This window comes from Myodes glareolus, chromosome 10 (genome assembly GCF_982192425.1).
Source record: "Myodes glareolus chromosome 10, mMyoGla1.1, whole genome shotgun sequence".
Classification (NCBI taxonomy): Eukaryota; Metazoa; Chordata; class Mammalia; order Rodentia; family Cricetidae; genus Myodes; species Myodes glareolus.
In genome coordinates, this window is record NC_142035.1 from 48,187,801 (window position 1) to 48,209,023 (window position 21,223).

The window sequence follows — 21,223 nt, forward strand, 5'->3', positions numbered from 1 at the left end:
CATCTCACCCAAAGGAAAACAGAAAAACTGGTCGGAAAAATGTTGATCTTAAGTAACAATCTGGTAGATTAGTAAAAGACGCGGTTAACATACAGTGGTGCTAAGGAGATGGTCACAGACAGCGTGAGTTAATAAACCCTTTGGAGAGCTAGGAGACGGCAGAAGCACCAGCACAGTGCCTGAGACACGTATGAATGCCTTATGAACAAGATTTAAAGGGAGACAAAAATGAAAACCTTTTTTTTATTGAGATAAGAATTTTTTTTTTTTTTTGCAGAAATGGATGTTTTGTTTTCATCATCAAAAACTTATTTGTGGGGAAGCTTTCTCCAGCTGCAGTTTGTCTGGTACCTCGTCACTTTCTGCATTTCCTTCCAGAGACCTTTGTGTCTTTGATTCTCCAGTATTGCTGGAGAAACCACATCTGTGTTGATTTCCAGGAAAAAATTGAGTTTTCCAGCCTCGTGGGCCTTCTTTGTTGCTGGCCATCCTGTTCTCCAGAGTTCTGTGTCACCTTCCCTCCTAAGCCTTTCTCAGCCTCTTATACTTGTTTCTTGAATTCTAAACTTGAGAACTCACACTATAAGCCACCTCAAGACAGGTGTGCTTAATATTGTCTGCATTCTTCCTGTCTTCTAATTCTACTCTATATTTACTCTGACTTTCCACGCCACACCCTTTTGTTAAAAATTACCTTACATTCTTTTCTTTTAAAGTTTTTTTGAAGTAAGATATATACACACTTAAAAGTCTATCCTAAAAATAGGATAAGGAGATTTTATTTTTGGTTGTCATACAATTGAAAAGTTAAGAAACAGCCTTATACATGAACTTACATTTCAGTTATTTCCTGGACTCTGTTTTAAGGTGTAAAAATGATTAAAAGTTTAAGTTGCCCCAATAGAAAGACCCACTGTTGGCTAATCAGAACAGAACTCAATCTTCATTGTCTCCAGAACCATTGATTCTCACTGCTTCATTCACAGAACCATGCTTTTCAAAGGATAGGTCCATTCCATTGGAAGATACCACTGAAAAGCAGTACACGGAGTGTGCACTAGTGTCAGCTTTTACTCTCCTGGAGGGGGGGGGGGCTGCTTAACTACTGTGTGTGTGTGTGTGCGCGCGTGTGTGTGAGAGAAAAAGAGATGAAGGGGAGTGGTGTGCTACAGTACATGTGGAGATCAGAGGACCACTTTGGAGTCCTTTCGCCTTTATGTGGGATCCAAGGATTGAACTTGGGTTGTCAGGCTTGTGCAGCAAGCCCCTTTACCCACGGAACTACACACAAGACCCAAAGTTCATGTGTGTGCGCGCGCGTGCGTGCGCACGTGTGTGTGCGCAGGAGGAGGTCTGAGAGCTGTCACGTCAGCTGGAGTTACAGGCAGTTTGTGAGCTGCCTGGCGTCAGTGCTGGGGATTGAACGAACCCAAAGTTCTTTTAAGAAAGTGAAACTACTGGATTTTTTTTCCCAAGATAATTTGATGAACTGAAAGATTTCCAATAAAAGTGCTGCCCTGTTGTGGAGAGTGTATGTACATCGTGCTGAAATACATCCAGACATAAAATTGTGAAAGTGTATCCTTTCTCATCACAAGGAAGTAGGAGTTAAATAGCTATTAGATGTGATGGAGATATTTAAAGTGCACAGTTTGGTAAGTGCATCCGTGAGATCGTTGTCACCATCAGGGTAACCAAATTATCTCATGCTTTCTCCCTCCTCTCCCTGCCTACAACTTCCTCATATTTCACGTTAGTCCCCAACCAGCCACTGGTACCATCTGCTACGATTTTTATATGAATAGAATCATTTGATAGGCATTCTTTTTAATTGGGCTTTTTCACTCAACCAAATGAGTAGGATTTAAAAATCATTCCAATCTTTGAATCGATGTTTGAGATTATGTCCTTGTAAAATATGTGTAGCACCCGAAAGCTCTGAAGCTCCACTACCCAAAGGCAGTCACACCCACCAGACTAGATCAGACTTCCACGTGGTGCCCTTTGCTTATGCAAGCAAGGATATGGAGCTGTTTTTTAGTCACCTATGACTGGTTTTTTTTTTTTAATTATAAAGAGTTGTGTATGTGGGTGCACAGGCACTTGTGTATATGCATTGGGAGTTAGAGGTCAGCGTCTTCCTCTATTGTGACAGGGACACTGACTAAATGTGTTGCTCACTGGTTAGCTCTTTGGCTTCCCCCCATCACAGCTTCAGGGATCCTCTCCTCTCTGCCCTCCTACCCTGCACCCAAACGCCATGCTGGGACAGCAGATGCATTCCAGCATGCCTTGCTTACAATAGGTGCTACGGGCCCAGACTCAGGTGCTTGCATGGTAAGCCTCGTACCAACTGAGCCATCTCCTCAGCCCTGTTTAACCGAATCTTTATTTAAAAGAAATTATTTCAAATCTTAACATAGTTTAGGTTACTATAGGTTTTTGATGAATGACCTTTACCCAGTTAAGAAATTTTGTTCCCAGCCTATGAATGGATGAAAAATAGCAAAATGAGGGCTGCGTAGATGGCTCAATGGTTAAGATCACTGGCTGCTCTTCAGAGGATTTGGGTTTGATTCCCAATAACCACATGGTGGCTCATAACTTGTTGTAATTTTAGTCCCAGGGTACCAGGCACACACATGGTGCACAGATATATGTACAGGCAAAATACCACATAAAATTTAAAAGTAATAAAACCAAAAACTCCCAGTTAACATCATACTGATGAAAGAGACTGGATGCTTTCCCCCAAAGATCAGAAAGTATCGTATCCACTTTCTCCATTTCTGTTCAGTGTTGTATTGGAAGTCCTAGTCACTGCACGGGAGATCTAAGTAAAAGTCATAGAGACTGGACAGCAAGAAGACTTACTGGCAGAGAGCAGGACTGTCTAAGTAAAAAATCTAATGAAAATTACTTTAAAGGAAATCCAAGTATTAAGTGAATATAACAGATTAGTTACTATGCACAACAGGAAGACTTTGTCTCAAAATATAAGGGAAAAAAAGTAAGGAAACTGTTGACATGACCACTCCACGATATGGTTACGGTTCTTACTGTAGATATGAGAAAACAGCCAGAGGCATCTGGAAGACTTCAGAGCAGAGAAAGAAAGTAGACTAAATATGGCTTGCAGACTGGACATGGTCAGGGCTAGGGGAGCAGGAGAGTGGGAGGGAATAGTTGAGCTAAGAAGACTTAGAAACTAGAGCATAGGGAGAGCAAGCAATGAGTATGGTGAGAAGAGCCAGAGAGTAAGTGCAGGAAGAGCGGAGAATAAGAATAAGGGGGTAAGTAGCTGGGGAGGAAAGGGCCAGGAGGGTAGTGTTGGGAGCTTTGAAATGTATAGCAAGTGCTTGTAACTAGGGACTATGGGAGTCTGGAGGCCAGCATGGGCTTTGATATGCATGTGATATCAATGCATGTCATTGGAACCATGTGCCCCTTTTGCCAGAGGTAAGGGAAATGACTCCTTTTGGTAGACAGGAGCCAGCTTCATAAATTCCTGAGGAGTGTTGATTTCACTCTGCCAGAAATCCTCCTATAGTCCAGGCTGAGCTCATTTCTGGATATTTGGACCGCCTGAGACCTAACAATGGTGAAAGGAAAGAACAGATTTCCTCAAGTTGTACTCTGGCCTCCACATCTGTGGACACACACACTAAATGTTAACTTTCTTTGAACTGGGAGTGGTGGTGTATGCCTTTAATCCCAGCACACGGGAGGCGAAGGCAGATGAATCTCTGAGTATGAGGTCATCTTAATCTACAAGTTCCAGGACAGCTAGGGATGTCTGAAAAACCAAAAAAGCAAAACCAAAATGAAACAAAAACAACAAAAATGCCACCTTTTAAAAAGATAATTTCTTCAAATTGGTCTAGATATTCAATATAATCATAGCCAAGCTACAAACAATTTTGCAAAAGTTAAAGTAATTCTAAAGTTTCATATGAAACAAAGGATCTAGAATAGCTAGTTAACAAAATTTTGATGAAGCTACATTCAGAGGGTAGAGACAGGCACAGGTCTGTAGTCTAGAGGGCTGGAGAGATGGCTCAGCAGTTAAGAGCAATGGTTGCTCTTCCAGAGGACCCAGGTTCAATTACCAGCAGTCACATGGCAGCTCACAACTGTTTATTGCAGAGGTTAAGAGCACTGGCTACTCTTCTAGAGCATCTGGGCTCAGTTCCCAGCACCCACAGGGTGGCTCACTACCATCTGTAGCTCCAGTTCCTCCAGTTCCAGGGATTCCTTCTAGCCTCTGTGAGCACCAGGCAGATCAGTGTTTAAGGTGCAAATCAGACATCCATGCAAGCAAAACACCCTTACACACAAAGGATAAAATAAAAACTTTAAAGGCGAGTTAGTAGAGGATAGACTTAGAAAGTGAAGAAAACTGCATAGTCATCAGAGGAAAATGCATTTCCATTTGCAACTCATACCATGTAAATACAGCTCAAAACCCAAAATGTAAAACTTAAAGTTGCAAATCTAGGGGAAAATAGCTGTAGCCTATTGTTAGGCAACAAAGATGTTCTAGATATAACATCAAAAGCATAATCCATAGTGTTTTTTTTTTGTTTTTTAGAGACAGTGACTCTCTTTATAGTCCTACCTGTCCTGAAACTCACTGTGTAAACCAGGCTGACCTCAAACTCACAGAGATCTGCCTGCCCGAGTGCTGGGACTAAAGGCATGTGGCATCATGCCAAGCCCATAAAATAACATTTTGATATGCTGTTGTGCCATAAAGTCCAGAGAATGAGCTGTATTTTCAATTTTGAGTGACAGTTTGTTACTCTATAGGAAACCAAAGCAGAAGAATAAGTAGCAGGCTGGAGAGAGCTCAGTGTTTAAGAGCACTGGCTGCTCCTCTAGAGGTTCTGGGTTCAGTTTCCAGCACCCACAGGGTGACTCCCAACTGTGACTCCAGTTCCAAGGGATCCCATGCCCTTTTCTCCCTCTTCTGGCCTTTGTGGCCTTGGGAAAAGCATATGTGTACAGACATACATTCAGAAAAAGCACCCTACACAGAAAGTAATAAAAAGTAATTTAGAAGAATAAATAGTGGGTGGTGGTGACGTACGAGACCAGCCTGGTCTACAGAGAGAGTTCCAGGACAGGCTCCAAAGCTACAGAGAAACCTTGTCTTGAAGAACAAAAAAATAAGAGAAAAAGAGTGAGAGAGAGAGAGAGAGAGAGAGAGAGAGAGAGAGAGAGAGAGAGAGAGACCTTGGCCTTTAACCCCAGCACTTGTGAGGTAAAGGCAGAAGGATCTCTGTGAGTTTGAGGCCAACCTGATTCTACAAAACTTATGTGGGTTTCAGGACAGCCAGGACTAAATAGAGAGACCCTGTCTCAAGGGGAGGGGCGGGATGGGGTGGGGGGAGTGAACAAGCTAACCCTCAAACTGGGTACTCAAACACCAAGCAGAAATGTACTGAGGAAGCCTCCTCAAGACAGCCAGCAGGCGTTCCCAAGAGCGAGAATCCTAGGCAGAATAGAGTGCTTCCTTGGGTGGGCATCCAAATAAAACAAATAGCAACAGAAAAATAGCAATGTCATCAAGTCAGGCACAACATCCAGAAACCAAGTGGGGAAGTTGAGGCAGGCCATCAGAATACCCGATTGAACGTTCTCTCCATAAATGAGCTTCCCATGACTGAATTTCCTTTTTTTAATGACATGGATAAGCATTAGTAACCTCTCTTAAATAGTTTGCCTCTTAGATGGAATCCCGATCCCCTGGGAGACCCTAGCCAAGGTTGACCTTTCATAACCAGAGCCCATATCCTACGTGTGTGTGTGTGTGTGTGTGTGTGTGTGTGTGTGTGTGTGCACATTGCTACATTGAGCACCATATTCCCCCATGCTGGCCTTTAGGGGATCTCCATGGTCCAGGCCACCTTGATGTGGAGGAGATACAATGTTGAGCAGTTTGGCAAGTTCTCTCCCCTCCATGTCACAGAAATTAGAGGTAGTCCACCCTCAGACAAGGAGAAATTGGAAGAAACTTTGAGACAAATTTGCTTGGGTCCAAAATGGGTGTGGGGAAAGGCAACTGTGCTCAGAGCCAGCTTCTCCGTGAACTCAAACAACACATGAGAATTCATTAGTGTAGTTCATTATAGTGTAGTTCATTTAAATGTAAACGCCTGTTCTCCCAAAAGCTGTTAAGAGAAGGCAAGCTGTAGCTGGGGAGAATGTCATTACAAATCTTACTATCTGATAAAAGGCATGTATCTAGGATTAAAAAAGAAAAACACCCTCCCAATAAATTTAAGGGAATGCAAACAGTTTGAACACTTAAGGAAAAAAGACAGATTGTAAATAAACACGTCAAAAGAGGGTCAACACTTTCAGCCACTAGGAAAGAGGCAAATACAAACCATATGAGGTAGCACCATTTGCTGCTGGGATGGCTAACACAGGAAAGATAGTCTATATAATCTGGCCACTTCATCTTTAAGTGTTTACCCATACAAAATGAAAGCATGTTCATAGGAAGACTTTATTATTGCAATTTCAAAAGCTGAAAATGACATGTCCACTCATCAACGGGTGAATCGATAAACTGAGTATACTACCCTGATGGAGGAGGGTTATCTGTCTATTGTGTTATTTTTATTGGTCAATAAAGAGACTGCCTTGGCCCCTTGATAGGACAGAAAATTAGGTAGGCGGAGTAAACAGAACAAAATGCTGGGAAGAGGGCTATGAGCCAGACGCCATGGAGCCAGCCACCAGGTCAGACATGCTGAATCTTTTCCGGTAAGCCACCACCTCGTGGTGCTACAGATTATTAGAAATGGGTTAATATCAAGATATGAGAGTTAGTCAGTAACTAACTCTCTAGAGATAATGGGCCAGGCAGTGCTTAAATGAATACAATTTGTGTGTTGTTATTTCTGGGACTAAGCTAGCCATGCAGGAGCCGGGCGGGACGAAAAGCAGGCCTGCCCACAGCCCCTCACTACACTACCCATTAGAATACTACTTGATTATTTTAAAACGTGAACTGAGCCGGGTGGTGATGGCGCACACCTTTAATCCCAGCACTCGGGAGACAGAAGCAGGCAGATCTCTGTGAGTTCGAGGCCAGCCTGGTCTACAAGAGTGAGTTCCAGGACAGGCACCAAAGCTAAAGAGAAACCCTGTCTCAAAACAAAAACAAACAAAAAACAAAAATGTGAACTGTTGGGCTTAGTAGGTGAAGTGCTTGAGGATCAGTCTCAGTCTAATTCCTACGTATGTATTATTCCTAATAACCTACCTAAGAATGCTGAGTATTGTGGAACACACTTGAATCCAGTGCTGGTGGGGCCGAGACAGGCAGATGCCTGAGGCTGGCTGGCCAGCTGTTCTAGCTTAATAGATGACTCAGACTATGAGAGCTCCTGTCTCATAGCACACAGCTGGTGTTCCTGAGGCCTATCCTGTGGCCTCTGAGTATGCAGACATACAGTGTGAACTACCGATGCATACACCAACGTCTCCCATTTTATTTGGGGGTCTGACATTTGATGGCAGGGGAGAAACTGTGGTAGAAATAACAGAAGTTAAACGAATCTCTTTTAAAACTGTTTTATTGCGGTACCAGGACTCAAACCTTGGACATCACACAACAGCCAGGCTCTGTCACTGAGCCACATTTCCTGCCCTATTTTGTTTTGTTGTTGTTGTTGTTGTTTGGTTTTTTTTTAGTTTTAAGATGAAAAATACTTGAGAAATATCAATATAAAGGAAGCAAAGGTTTCCTTGCAAAACATAATTGGAAATGTTGACTCAGCCCCCAAAAATTTTTTACAGAGTTAATTGTATCCAGATTCTCACCGAGGCAATTGGCGCTCTCAGGACTGTCATCAGTGAGCCCTCCCAGTCTTGGTTTTCTCTTGCTAGGGTAGCCAAGCTGAAGATTTAGGAAAGTAGGTGAGGAGGCAACAAAACTGTCACTCTGGTGATGCTAGACCTGCTATGTCTCCATGGCCCCCAAGTTTTGCCCCACTCACCCTAAGGCTGGTGTCCAAGCCTGCAGAATCCCGCTTCCCTGAGAGACCCTAACCAAGGCCGACCTTTCATGACCAGAACTACAGATCTGCACCGGGGGGGGGGGGGCATGCTTTGCTACACTGATCACCAGACTCCCCTTGCTGGGATTTTGGGGCTCTCCATGGTCCAGGACGGTTATCACTCCCCCTTGTAGATGCTCATGGCCTTTGTATCCCAGGCTGGGCTTGGGGTTTATCAGTGTCAGGCCTTTCTACACATCAGTCCACCTCAATGCTTGTCAGTTGCCCTCATGACTCCTCTGCCCTTAGCCAGACAGGGTTTCCAGAGGACACCACCTAGACCAGGCATCTGCTAAGCAATTCAGAGACACACCCCTACGCTAGTGATTGTCTCCCTGCCTCTGCCTTTGAGTACATCTGAGCATGCCTACCAGTGGTCACCCTTGATTCTGGGCTTCTCAGGCCGCTTCTGAGACCTGGATACCAAGGCTTCCTCACTCCTCCCTTTGGCCAAGGGCCAGTCACCCTTGAGCACGCCCTCTAGAGTCTAGTCTTAGAACAGTGAGCCTGTAAAGTTTCCCAGGCTCTGCTTGTCTTCCTGCTTCTAGGGATCCCTTTCCTGTCTGTCCTACTCAGTCAGGCGTGCTCATCCATGAGTACCTAGATACATGCATTCCCCCTCTGACCATCTTTAGAGGTCCTTCTAGGTCTACACTGTTCCTCTTTTCTCCCTGGACCATGAGGCAGTGAGAGAAAGGTCGCATTGAACACACACACACACACACACACACACACACACACACACACACCTCAGTATCAGGATACTGTATTGGTGTGAATCAACTAAGCCATGCCTGATCGGTTTATCTGGCTAAAACCACTGGTGGATCCCAGCCCCTTATTCCAACCCCATGGGGAAAAAAACTGTAGATGAGACGAGGAAGGGCAGGCAAAAATATTCATCCAGTGGTCCAGACATCAGGTCAATTGGGACTGCTCTTTCCTCTTGGCCCAACTGGAAAGGCTTAGAACATTTTGATGCCAGCATTCCCATTCTCCATCAGGTTGTATTTCAAAATCATTTAAAGTGGATGGCTTTGAATACATTAAAGGAATTTCAGGAATTAAGTTGAAACTGTTTTTTCTTTCTTGCAAGGTGTCTCACATTATATCCCACTCCCATTTGCCCGGCACTAGTTATGCATGCCATTCTGTTTCTTACAAAAAGAAATATTGTGCCTCTATACGTTTTAAATGTGTGCCACTAGAACCGTATTTCATACTAAGATCTCACAACTGCTCTGTTTGCTTCCGCCCCCATGTGTTGCCCTTCCTATCTCCTTGCCCCCCAACAACAGCGCAGTGAAATCCTCAACCGTATATCCAATGCAGTGTCTCTCCGACACCTGTCGCCTCAGAGGGTTTAAAATGCAGGCTCTAGCTCAGCAGGCCTAAGATGGAGCTGTCAAATGTGATTTTGGGGGGCAGGGAGTGCTTGCTTTTTTCTTTCTAGACATGGTCTCATGTAATCCAACCTGGTCTCAAACTTGCTGAGGAAGGCCTTGTACTTTTGTTCCTCATCTCCCAAGTGGTAGACAGGACTACAGGCAAGAACTAGCAGCCAAGCTTGTGTAGTGCTGGAGATCAAGGGCAAACACTACCAAATGAGCTGCATCCTAAGACCCTGAGTGTCTATTTTTTGCTGTTAAGTTTTATTTCATGTGCATGTATGAGTGCTTGCATGCATCTGCACCAAATGAGGGTCTGGTGCCCACAGAGGAGGGGGGGCATCAGATCCCCAGGAACTAAGATTACAGATGGTTGGTTGTGAGCTGACATGTGGGCTCTGAGGACTGAACCAGGATCCTCTCGAAAGAGCAGCAAGTGTTCATAACTGCCGAACTATCTCTTCAGCCCCCACAGAGTCTCCACAGATCTAAAGAGCTAAGGAATGACTATACTGCTCTTCCTGGGACCGCATTTTGAAGAGTGAGGCCCCCAGGACCTCTGCAAGAATTCATTTTGTTTCTGGGTTATAGGATGAGTGCCCCATGTGGTAAGGATTGCCCATCTGCTTGCCAGTTTCACTGCATTGCCCTACCCCACATCAGCAGGAGGATGGAAGATGTATTTTGATGTGAGGGGAGGGGAAAGGCCTTTCGTATTCTCACCTACACTGTGTCCCCTGCCATCCTGTGCATATGGTCTTGGTTAAAGCCTCCTCTCCCCTTAATTAGAATGATCCCAGGTCTCTGGAGTGATGTCCCTGACCAGCAAGGCATGGCTAGATTAGTAAAAGATCCAGGCTAGGTTTCTTAGGCTCTATTCCCACCACAGACTACTCTGAAGTCTCAGCCCTCCAGACATCTAGACATCTAGACACATTTGCTTATGACATCGCAAGTACTTAGCATCATCTCTAATGTGGATTTCTTCTTAGTCGCCTGTTAAGAGTGATCTGGAACTCAAACAGCCTGGCCTTGACACTGATGAGTGACTATCCTGATCCTGACAAAATAGTCACAGTGTATGTACGTATGCATGTACATACGTACATATGTATGTGTATGTATATAGTGGTGTTAGGGGCTAGTTCAGGCACTTTACCTTGCAAGCCTAATGCCCCAAGTCAATTGTCTGTTTTATGTTCATGTAGAAAAAGAAGTTTAGAAAGACCTATCAGGGGGCTAGGAATGTAGCTCAGTTGGTAGAATACTTGTCTAAGATGCAGGAAACCTTGAGTTTGATCACCAGTACCAAATAAACCAGGCATGGTAGCACTTCTTTGTATCCCTAGCCCTTGGGAGGTAGGGGTGAGAGGATCAGAAGTTCAAGATCATCCTCAGTTACATAGTGAGTTTGAGGACAGTCTGAACTACAGGAGGAGTGTCTATGTGGCTGTGTGTGTGTGTGTGTGTGTGTGTGTGTGTGAGAGAGAGAGAGAGAGAGAGAGAGAGAGAGAGAGAGAGAGAGAGAGAATGTGACGGACTAGGCTTATAGCATGGTAACCACAAGATTAACAGCATCTCGATGTCTTGCCTTGACAAATGGCCATATTGCAGGGGGAACTACAAAGAAAAAGAAGGACTGGTTTGGAGTTTTAGACACAAACTAGAGATGTCTAACCAATAACATATAGAGTTCTAAAACTGCGGCAGGTTTTGGCCAAAGTGAACCATGATTTAAGGTGCATGAGTGCATGGGTGGCAGAAGAGTTTTTTGGCCTAGAACTTCTGCAGCAGATATTTTAAGGTTAGGGATAAAATAGAGTTGGGAAGCAGCAGGGAATGGGTAGGGGTTGGGCATGGATAAAGACTGCTAGTTGGGCCCTGACTGTGGGTAAATTATCTAACAAGTCTGTCACCTTATCTGGTAACTAATGCTCAGAGGTTTTTTTGGTAGGGTCAGCATAGAAGCCACACTCCGAGGAAGTATGGATGATTTAAAACCTTCTGGGATGTAAACAACTTGCATGATCAATTTTAGAAATCCCTGAGTTATTATTTTCCTACTCACACAGGAGTAAGCATTTCCTGGCACCAGGCTCCAACCTCAAGCATTGCACAAGAGTTCAGTACCTGCCTAGTTTGAGGGTGGATGACCCAGCCTTCTGCGTTTAATCCACACCATCCATTCTGTGTTAGCTATTTTAGGGCTGAGATTTTATATATGACAGAATTTCTCTAGAATCCTAGAAAAACTTGCTCCATCATCAAGCTTCTGGATCAAAAGGTCTTTTGAACTTGTAGAATGTTCTTGGAGCCCAAACATCTTACCTGCTTTTTGGCCTTACAAAGTATTTTTCATAAAACCAGGCATGGTGGCACAAGTTTTAATCCCAGGACTCTAGAGGTAGAGGCAAGAGGATCAGAAATTCAAAGTCATCCTTAGTTAAATAGTAAGTTCAAAGCCATTCCAGGCTTCATGAGACCCTGTCTTGAAAACAAAACAAAGTATTTTGTAAATAGATACTAACTTTGGATCATAACAATCACATGAAAAAAATGGGACACACTTAACACTGAGGTTCAAAAATAATGAACTGGCCAAGCTGTCGGTGTCTGAAATGGGATTTGTTCTTTCATAACAGATCTGGAGGTTCTGTATGTCTGTAGGATGGAGTGTATGCAGATGCACAAAGCCTTGGAGTCAATCTCTAGCATGCGTGTGCATACACACACACACACATACACATGAAACTCACTACAATGACTGGCTTATTTTCCATTTCTGAGAGATGAGAGAGGTAAGGTCCCCACGGTTTTGGACCAGGACCACTCCTATCTATCTTTCTTTCAGTAAGGCCCATTCCAGAGTCTTCTACTCTCCTCCTGGAAGCAGAGAGAGAGAGAGAGGGGATCCTTGACAAATGTACACAGAGTGATAAGACCAGGATTATGCAGGTGGAAATGCTCAGGAAGCCTGAAGCAGGGAAGACTGAGGTGGCAGGACAAAAAGATGCTTCCTGGGAGACCAAGTGACGTTATCACTTCCGTATGGGCGTATGGAAAAGACAAGAACAAGCTCTTGTCCTCGTCTAAACCGTTTGTCCTGTCCCTGACACCAATATGAGTACATGGCTCAGAAGCCAGGCCCCCACCTGTGCTTGTGATTGGGGGGGCGGTCTGAGAACTGCTGGGGTCCCACTGCCCTCCCTCCCCCACAGGACTCAGGCCTTTGGCCAGGGCTCAACAGACACAGGCAATAAGATGGGGTTGCCCTTCTATTGGTCCAAGTTCTGAGCATAGCCTGGGCGAGTCATAGAGGTAAGGAGGCCCACGAGGCTCAGCAACGTGGAGAAGAGCAGCAGGAAGGAGGCCGTGAAGAGCAGAGCAGGCAGGGCACTGAGTGCCAGCAGCAGGATAGCTGGCAGCAGGTGGCTCCACACTACAGCCACCACAGGCCACAGGGAGCTCAGCAGGTAGGAGCCCGTGGTGAAGAGTGCATGACATAGCATCAGGGACAGCAGCAGGTAGAGTGTCCCCTCCAGACCCCATAGCATATGTTGTAGAGGTTGCCGCCAACCTGATGTATTCCACCACTGGGACCAGCTCCGGGGCATGTGGCATGCCCACCAGCGCACCCAGTCCTGACGGGTGACCCAGGCTGACCAGGGCACTGCCCGTTGGGGTCCCTCGCCAGCCCCGATGATATCCGTCTCCACTCGTGGCTGCTGCATCACGGCTGGTGCACCTGTGGACAGGGCCAGGCCAGCTGCAGGAGCAGCCCTGGAAATGCCCAGGACCTCCGGATAGGTAGGGTTGCAGGGGTGAGGAGGATACCAGCACAGGCAGGATTGGGCTTTGAACCAGGGCCTAGGACTTACCTTTGGGCAGAGCCACCTAAGTCATGATGTTTCCTGCTGTGCCCAGGCCAGCCTGGCAGCCAGGCCTCAATCTCACCCTCACTCACCCCACCATCCTCAGAGGAGTTCATTATGACCCGGGCTGGGGCGGGGCCCAGCTAAGAGAGGAGCTACTGCATAGTGTGAGACTCTCTTGTGTCCCTTACTTATGGACCCTCTAGGCTGGCAGGAGTGTTCAGTAAACCTCACAGAAACCATTCTCCTTGTTTATAGGAAGCCTTTCCCGCTCCTGTCCCTCCTTGATGGCTGCCTCAAACTGCAGGGTTGGAGTTGGTGGCTGTATCCACCCTTTTCTCTGCCTTCTCTTGTTGCCCTAAGCCTCAGCCCCAGTTCTCAAATGTCCATACTATGGAACTAGAGGCCTCTGAGGTTCAAGCTGAACACAATGGAGTATTCTACCCTCACCTCACCACTTTACCCTCATGTAGCTCAGCATGGAGGAGAAGAAACCTGGGGAGGCAGAATGGCTGGTGTATTTTTAGAAGGCATTCAGTTTTTGGAGGGCCCTCAGGCCCAAGGATGGAGGCAGAAAGCCAGGCCCAGCAGGGCTAAAGGTATACCAGAGCCTCCCAAGAACAGACCCAGGCCCAGGAGCAGCAGGAGCAGTGCACCCTGGAAGCTGAGTCGTCCTGAGACTAGCCCTGTGTGGAAGAGGGCAGCTGCCTGCTGTCCTGGACCTTCACCAGCCCCCTGGCTCGGACCCATTGGAAGAAGTCTGTGTCGTGGCAGGATAGGACCTGTGGGCCTGTGGAAAGAGAAGAGGGCAGTTCAAGGCAATTTCTCATCTGTCCCTGTGCTCGGGATACCCACCTGGCAGACTCCTGTCACTTACCCGTGGAGCAGGTCAAAGGCCAGGAAGCTGACCAGCAGCAGGAGCAACAGGGCTAGGCCAGACGTCGAGAAGACCGTTTGAATTGTCGCTCCTAGTGCCCCCAGCCCCAGGATACTGTCCAGGAGCCGGGCCAGGCTGAAGCCCCAGGGATCACACATGACTCACTGACCTATTCAACTCCTGTCAAGTATCCAGACTGCTGGGAGGGCTGGGGTGGGGTCTATAAGAGCTTTGAGCATGGGTAAGCAGATCTGGGGCCTGGAAGTATTAGGAAGAGCTAGTGCTAGGAGATTAAAGAATCAGGAAAGAGGAAGACCTTGGTTTATACTCAAGGGAGAGCTCAAAGAATAGGGAACTAGGCTCTTTGTGGATGCCCTCCACCCCCAACTTCCACTCCACATCTTCACTAAACCCTCCTCACCTCCTCCCACTTGGGTTGACCATTCTGGATTTGAACACTGAGTCATTGTGACTTATTGCCAGGTAGGACCTTGAGTTAAGAACAGGACAACAGTTTGTCTCGCCTCATAAGCACTGGTAGCCTAGGTGGGGCTTAGCCAGCAAATCACTATTTACTGAGAACTACGACTCACCCTTAGTTATTGCCTTGGCTAATGATTTTCTGCCCTGGGGACTTCCCAGGGTTTCTGGGTTGTCAGGAAAGCATGCTAGCAGCATGACTCCTCGGACTCCTGCCCAAGGGAGGAGAGGCTGCTTCTTCCTGGAAGGTCCTCAGGCTCTGTGTCTGGGATGTCATTCAGTTTTTCTGTATGCAGTTTTCTTCCCTGAACATGAGGTGAGGCCTGAGGGGTAGAGTGAGGCCTGAAACTCTGGGGTGCAGAATAGACTTTTCCAGAAGGCAACTAGGCTGTGGGTGGCAGGAGGATGCCATTGGATATGAACGGAGACTGCACTTTCATTTCCCAGCTGCTCAGATCCAAATAATCACACAGAAGCTTTATTAATTACAACATTGTTGGACTGATTGCTCAGGCATACTTCTAGCTAGCTCTTACATCTTAAATTAACCCATTTCTATTAATCTGCGCATTGCCGCAGGACTGTGGCTTACCGGTGAGCTTCTGGCGTCCTTCTCCTTTTTCAGCTACATAGCATCTGCCTGACTCCACCTTCCTTCTCTCTGCTTTCAGTTTAGTTTTCCCACCTACCTACATTCTGTCCTGCCATAGCCCAATGCAGTTTCTTTATTAACCAATGGTTTTAAAACATATTCACAGCATACAGAGGGGAATCTCACATGAACTGCATGTTTTAAGCACTGCAGTTTCGGGAGATGTTAGAGAAATTTAAAGAAAATAAAGACAGTGGTTGTGAACCTAAGAAACCTGCAGCATTGTGACCCCAAGTTATTCTGTTCTTGTGTTCCAGGCTGTTCTTGAAATAACCATGTAATGCAGGCTGCTCCCTAACTCTTGGCGATTCTCTGCCTCCTCGTTGTGATAGTGAGGATTGCAGACATGCACTGCCATGCCTTGCATACACTCCTAATGGGAAGTTAAGGCTGCCATCTAAGAATGAAATTAAGGAATGAACATGGAATAAACAGATTGAGCACCATCACTGGTGACACTTATTCAATGAGAATAAACGTATTCCCATTGAATCTATGGCGGCAGTGGTTACAGAGCTACTAAATCCATGGACAGTCTGGTGATAAAGATGAGTGAAGTGACATATAAATTTAAGTATTACTCACACTTTGAAGGAAAACTGACGGGGTTGGAATAGGGGAGACGTTGACATTATAGCCCCCAGAAAAAGGAGAGATTGAGTAAGAATGATAGAAAGGGCATTGATCTGCCCCCCAGGAGGCCCTCCCCAAAGACTCAGAGCGGTGGCCTTGGCATGTTTGGTGTTGACGAACTGGACACTATAGAGCCAGTGTCATTTGCCCTTAACTCATCCACCAGTTGTCCTTCCACTGGCTTTTGTTTGCCTGGGAATTGTGTTTCAGATATAGGTTTGTCTCTAAGGACTTAGGAGGTAGCAGAGGATCCTGTTTTTTGTTTTGTTTTAGTTTGTTTGTTTTGTCTAAGTCTCAGTTGCCTTTGTAAATGAGAAAATTAGCATTTAGCTTTTAAATTGTCAATTCTGACGCAGCCACAAGATTGTATCCCTGAACTATGGAATTGAGAGTCACGTCCCAAGAGTTCTACGGAGAGGTAGTCGCCACTATGCAAGGGGTTGGCGCTGGGGTGTGCAACTAATACCCCTTAAGGTTTCATGTGAGGTGCTCTGTATAATTTGTAGGGGAGTTCTACTTGAAGTTTTCTCAATCTTTTTCATTCAATAATAATGTATAAAGTGATCCCTGTGTGCCAGGCCTTGTGCCTATTGTTGGGTTATGACTCCTAAGGCAGTTCGGAGGCTCTCATACAGATGTCCTGTTGAGAGTTTGGAGTTGTCTTCAGAAGGAAAAAGAAATAGGAGATGAGAAAGGAGGAGGACAGGGTAGAGGAAAGGGCTAATCTAGCACATGGTCTTGTCTGGAGTCCAGCCTCAGCCTGACCTCGAAGACAGCTCTGAGAACAGTCAATTGTGCTGTAGAGTCGATCCCATTATACCAGTCAGTCAATGATGACTGTCTTTCTTGGAGGAAAGAGAAGAAAGAGATAGAAGTCGGGGAACTGTAACTTTTAGTATAAAAGCAACTCCTATCTGCTGAGGGCTTTTGTCTGTAGAAATCAAACAGCTATGATTTATGCATGGCAAACAACAATGGGGGTGGGTGCAGTGTTGGTAAAAGGGACCTCGGTGGGAAATAACAGCTATGGCAGTCGATCTCATAGTAAAAGATTCAGCAAATCTGAATGATTTGTATCATGTTTATCCATGAAAACTATTTGACTTGGGGCTGGAGTAGAGCTTGGTGGTTAAGAGGTCTTCCCTCTCTTCCAGAGGAGCATAGTTCAGTTCCTAGCACTCACATCAGGTGGCTCAAAACTGCATGCAACTACAGCTCTAGGGGATTCAACACTATCTTCTGGCAAAACACACACACACACACACACACACACACACACACACACACACTTAAACCTCAGAACTGGTTGGCTCTATGGAGCTAGTCTCTAAGTCCTTGGAATATCCTGTTTGCACAGAAGTCTTGAACTACATCAAATAGTCTATGCCAACAATATGATTTTCCTTGGGGACTTAGACCAGAAATCAGGATTACCTTGGCCTCTAGAATGTTTGGACTATCATCAACCAACATAGGCAGTCAACTGTATCTGTATCTCCAAAAAAATTCTGGACTCCAAAGGTTCAGTGAATTTTTCTTACGAACAGCGCTTGATGAATGTTGTCTCACATACTGCTGGAAGGATTGGATACTGGCAACCCGATTCCATTTTCATATAAACAACTGGAAGCTCATACACAGTCTTCCCTGTACCCTGCCGTTTACATTCTTCTGTCTGGGTTTTAATCTGCCTGCTACCTTTCTTTGTCACAACCTGTGAGCATTAGTATAACCACTTTGGCGAATTCTTCTGATAAACCGTTGAGAAAGAGAGTGGTTGTGGGGACTCTGGAACAGCACTGGCATCCAAAGTAGGATTCACCAGAACAGTGCTGAGTCACTAAAATAGGATGGGATCACGAGTTGAGAGAAAGGACAAGAGGGAGAGACTTTGATTCCCAGATGGCTACTTAGTCATCCCCAGCTTGGAAATGAAGCAGCCCCATGATCAGTTGCTGGAGGTCAAAGTTATCAGTGGAATTTATTGATGACAGCTAACTCCTAGGGGAGTTGTTTAGGAAACTGTCCAGAAAGGAGAATAATTAACCAGAACCCCAAAGAAACTTTAAAAAAAAAGTTAGCAAAAGTAGAGGACAAAGAATACTTGAAAGTTAGTCTTAGAAATTTCAAACAGGGGGCTGGAGAGATGGCTCAACGGTTAAGAGCATTGCCTGTTCTTCCAATGGTCCTGAGTTCAATTCCCAGCAACCACATGGTGGCTCACAACCATCTATAATGAGGTCTGATGCCCTCTTCTGGCCTTCAGGCATACACACAGACAGAATATTGTATACTAAATAAATAAATATTTAAAAAAAATTTCAAACAGAAAATCATAAAATTTTTTCTGATGCAATGAACTTTATCTATGTATTCAAGGGAAAGGGGCTTTTCAAGCGCCTCCTTCTCTTATGGAGTCCTGGGATGAAAGTTATAACAGGGAACATATGTTGGGGGTTGAGTTGGGAGAGGAAAGCCCCAGCAGCCAAGGGCCTTACTCTTCCTTTCATGTTCTTCCAGATGGGTGGCCCAGGGCTCCTTACTCCTTAGAGGTCATGTGGATCATAAGCTCCACCACCCTGCAGTTGTAGCTGAATTCATTGTCATACCAGAAAATGAACTTGACAAAGTTGTCATTGAGAGCAATGCCAGCCTCAGCATCAAAGATGAAAGAGTGGGTGTCACTGCTAAAATCACAGGAAACAGCCTCTTCTTTCTCATATAGCCCCAAACGTCCTGTATGGCCCTCTGGTACCTGCTTCACCACCTTTTAAATACAATTTCAGTTTATTTCTGTCTAAGGGTGTTTTGCCTGCATATATGTCAGTGCACCATATGTGCCTGATGACCGTAGAGATCAGAAGAGGATACCAGATCCCCTGGAACTGGAGTTACTGAGGGTTGTGAGCCACTTTGTGAGCTCTGGGAATTTAATCCAGGTCCTCTGTGAGAGCAGTAAGTGCTCTTAACCCCTGAGTCATCGCTCCAGCTTCTTCACCATCTTCTTAATGTCTTTGTACTTGGCAGCTTTCTCAGGAGGCAGGTCAGATCTACAACACACACATTGTGGTTAGGAATATTGAAGGCCATGCCAGTGAGCCTCCTGCTCAGCCATGACATGACCTTGCCCTCAGCCTTGGCAGTACCAGTGGATGCAAGGTTGGTATTCTAGGCAGTCCCACAGCCGTTACACTACACTTCCCCAGAAGGGTTATCTCTCTCTCTCTCTCTGTGTGTGTGTGTGTGTGTGTGTGTGTGTGTGTTTGATGGTAGTGATATCATGTGCTGTGGTCATGAGTCCCCCAATGATGCCAAAGTTGTCACAGATGACCTTGGCCAGAGGACATAAGCAGTTGTTGGTACAGGAAGCATTGCTGACAGTCTTGAGCGAGTGCCATACTTCTTTTGGTTCATTCCATCACAAACACGGCAGCAGCAGCAGAAGAGTTAGAGATGATGACCTTCGCCTCCACTCCTCAAGGGGCCCTAGCCCTCTCCCTGGTGGTGAAGACATCAGTTGGCCCCACTGGACTTTGGCACCAGCGTCACCCCATTTGATATGGGCAGGATCCTGCCCCTGGAAGATGGAAATTGTCTTCCTGTTGATGGCAAATTTCTTCTTCTCAGTCGTGATTATTCCAGGGAACTTGCTGTGGGTGGAATCATGCTGGAACATGTAGACCATGTAGTTGAGGTCTTTGATGGCAACAGTATCCACTGAACCAGAGTTGAAGGCAGCCCTAGTGACCAGGCTGAACAGGGAGGAGCAGAGAGCCTAAATCACAGAACTTTTAACAAACTGGGTGTGGTGAGGAGTGCATACCTGGAATTCCAGTACTCAGGTGGATCAGATGTCCAATGTCATCCTCAGGTGCATAGAGACCTGTGGTAGTTTGAATGTAATTGACTCCCCTAAGCTCATAGGGAGTGGCACTATTAGGAGGTGTAGCTTTGTTGAAGTAGATGTGGGACTTTTTGGAGGAAGTGTGTCACTGTGGGGGCGGGCTTTGTGGTCTCTTATGCTCAAGATATGCCCAGTGTCTCAGTTCATTTCCTGTTGCCTTTGGGTTGAGACATAGAATTTTCAGCTCCTTCTCCAGCATCATGTTTGTCTGCACACTGCATGTCCCACCATGATGATAATAGATTGGAATTCTGAAATGTAAGCCATCCAATCAAATGCTTTCCTTTATAAGAGCTAGTGTGGTCATGGTATCTCTTCACAGCAATGGAAACTCTAACTAAGACAAGACCAGTCTGGGCTACATAGAGCCCATATAGTCCTACCAGCTCATAGTCAGGTGAAATTAAAATTACTGGTGCTTCCTGCACAGAAAAAGATGATATACATACAACCAAAATGGCATCAGAATTTTGTTTATTCGTTATATTCTTTGTTTTAATGTTTCATTTTGAGATCAAGGCTCATTATCCTGCTCATGCTGTCTTTGAACTCTTGATCCCAGCTTGTCCCTTAAACTAAAATCTCCTTTGGACAGCTGCCCCATCCAACCTACTAGGCTGTTCCCTAGTACCTACAGGCTTGTCCCTGTGGTACCCAAAGATCCTACTTGATGCTCTTGGAGATAGAGACCATGGTATGCAGGTGACTGGGTATAAATTTGCCATTGTATCCCAGAGATGGATCATCATCATTTGAATCTGTGTTGAGGCCTCTTGCCTTGGCAGTCCCAAATACCCAGTGGCCAGGGCCAGAGGCAGAGCCTAGAAAGAGAGGGGTGTGAGAAGATGTAAAGCAGCTCAGGACCAAGAGGGGCATAAAGGAGCTCCGAGGAAGAGTATGGAAGGAGGGAGGAAGGGCTGAGTCTGAGATGTTCTGTTGCTGGTACTTCTCTCTCCCTTCCCCCCCCTTTCACAGCTCTCTGGGAAACCTGGTTGAAAGTGGGGCTGCTGGTGGAAGTCCACTACCACCTCTACCTTTTCAGATACCGGCCTGCAACGCAAGGATGCACGGAGTCTGCTGTCTTACATATGTGCATTGGCCCTGTGTTCACAAAGTCTGTGATGTAAAGCACAGCCTGATAGCGTCTGTTGTCAACCTGATACACCAGAGAGGAAAACCTCAACTGAGGAACTGCAGAGATAAGACTGGCCTGTGGGAAGCTGTCCTGATTGTTTGTGTATGAGGGCCTAGGCCACTGTGGGCAGCACCATCCCCTGGACAGGTAGTCCTGGACTGTATATGAAAGCCAGTTGAGAATGGGCCCGATAGCCAACCAGCAGGGTTT

The 21,223-nt window shown here is 45.8% G+C and overlaps 2 protein-coding genes and 1 pseudogene across 2 annotated transcripts; all 3 read right to left on the reverse strand.

Annotated features, from left to right (window-relative positions):
* Positions 1-12,717: 12,717 nt before the first annotated feature.
* On the reverse strand, positions 12,718-13,389 carry Tmem239 (transmembrane protein 239). The gene is made up of 2 exons (XM_048460072.3): positions 13,339-13,389; positions 12,718-13,205 (listed from the first exon to the last, which is right to left on the reverse strand). Exon 2 carries the CDS (start codon positions 13,189-13,191, stop codon positions 12,736-12,738), a length of 456 nt encoding a protein of 151 aa, XP_048316029.1. The 5' UTR covers positions 13,192-13,205; positions 13,339-13,389; the 3' UTR covers positions 12,718-12,735.
* A 443-nt stretch (positions 13,390-13,832) lies between these two features.
* C10H20orf141 (chromosome 10 C20orf141 homolog) lies at positions 13,833-14,659 on the reverse strand. The gene is made up of 2 exons (XM_048459847.2): positions 14,210-14,659; positions 13,833-14,122 (listed from the first exon to the last, which is right to left on the reverse strand). Exons 1-2 carry the CDS (start codon positions 14,365-14,367, stop codon positions 13,885-13,887), a joined length of 396 nt encoding a protein of 131 aa, XP_048315804.2. The 5' UTR covers positions 14,368-14,659; the 3' UTR covers positions 13,833-13,884.
* A 3,854-nt stretch (positions 14,660-18,513) lies between these two features.
* LOC125416775 (glyceraldehyde-3-phosphate dehydrogenase-like) lies at positions 18,514-20,080 on the reverse strand (annotated as a pseudogene).
* Positions 20,081-21,223: the final 1,143 nt, after the last annotated feature.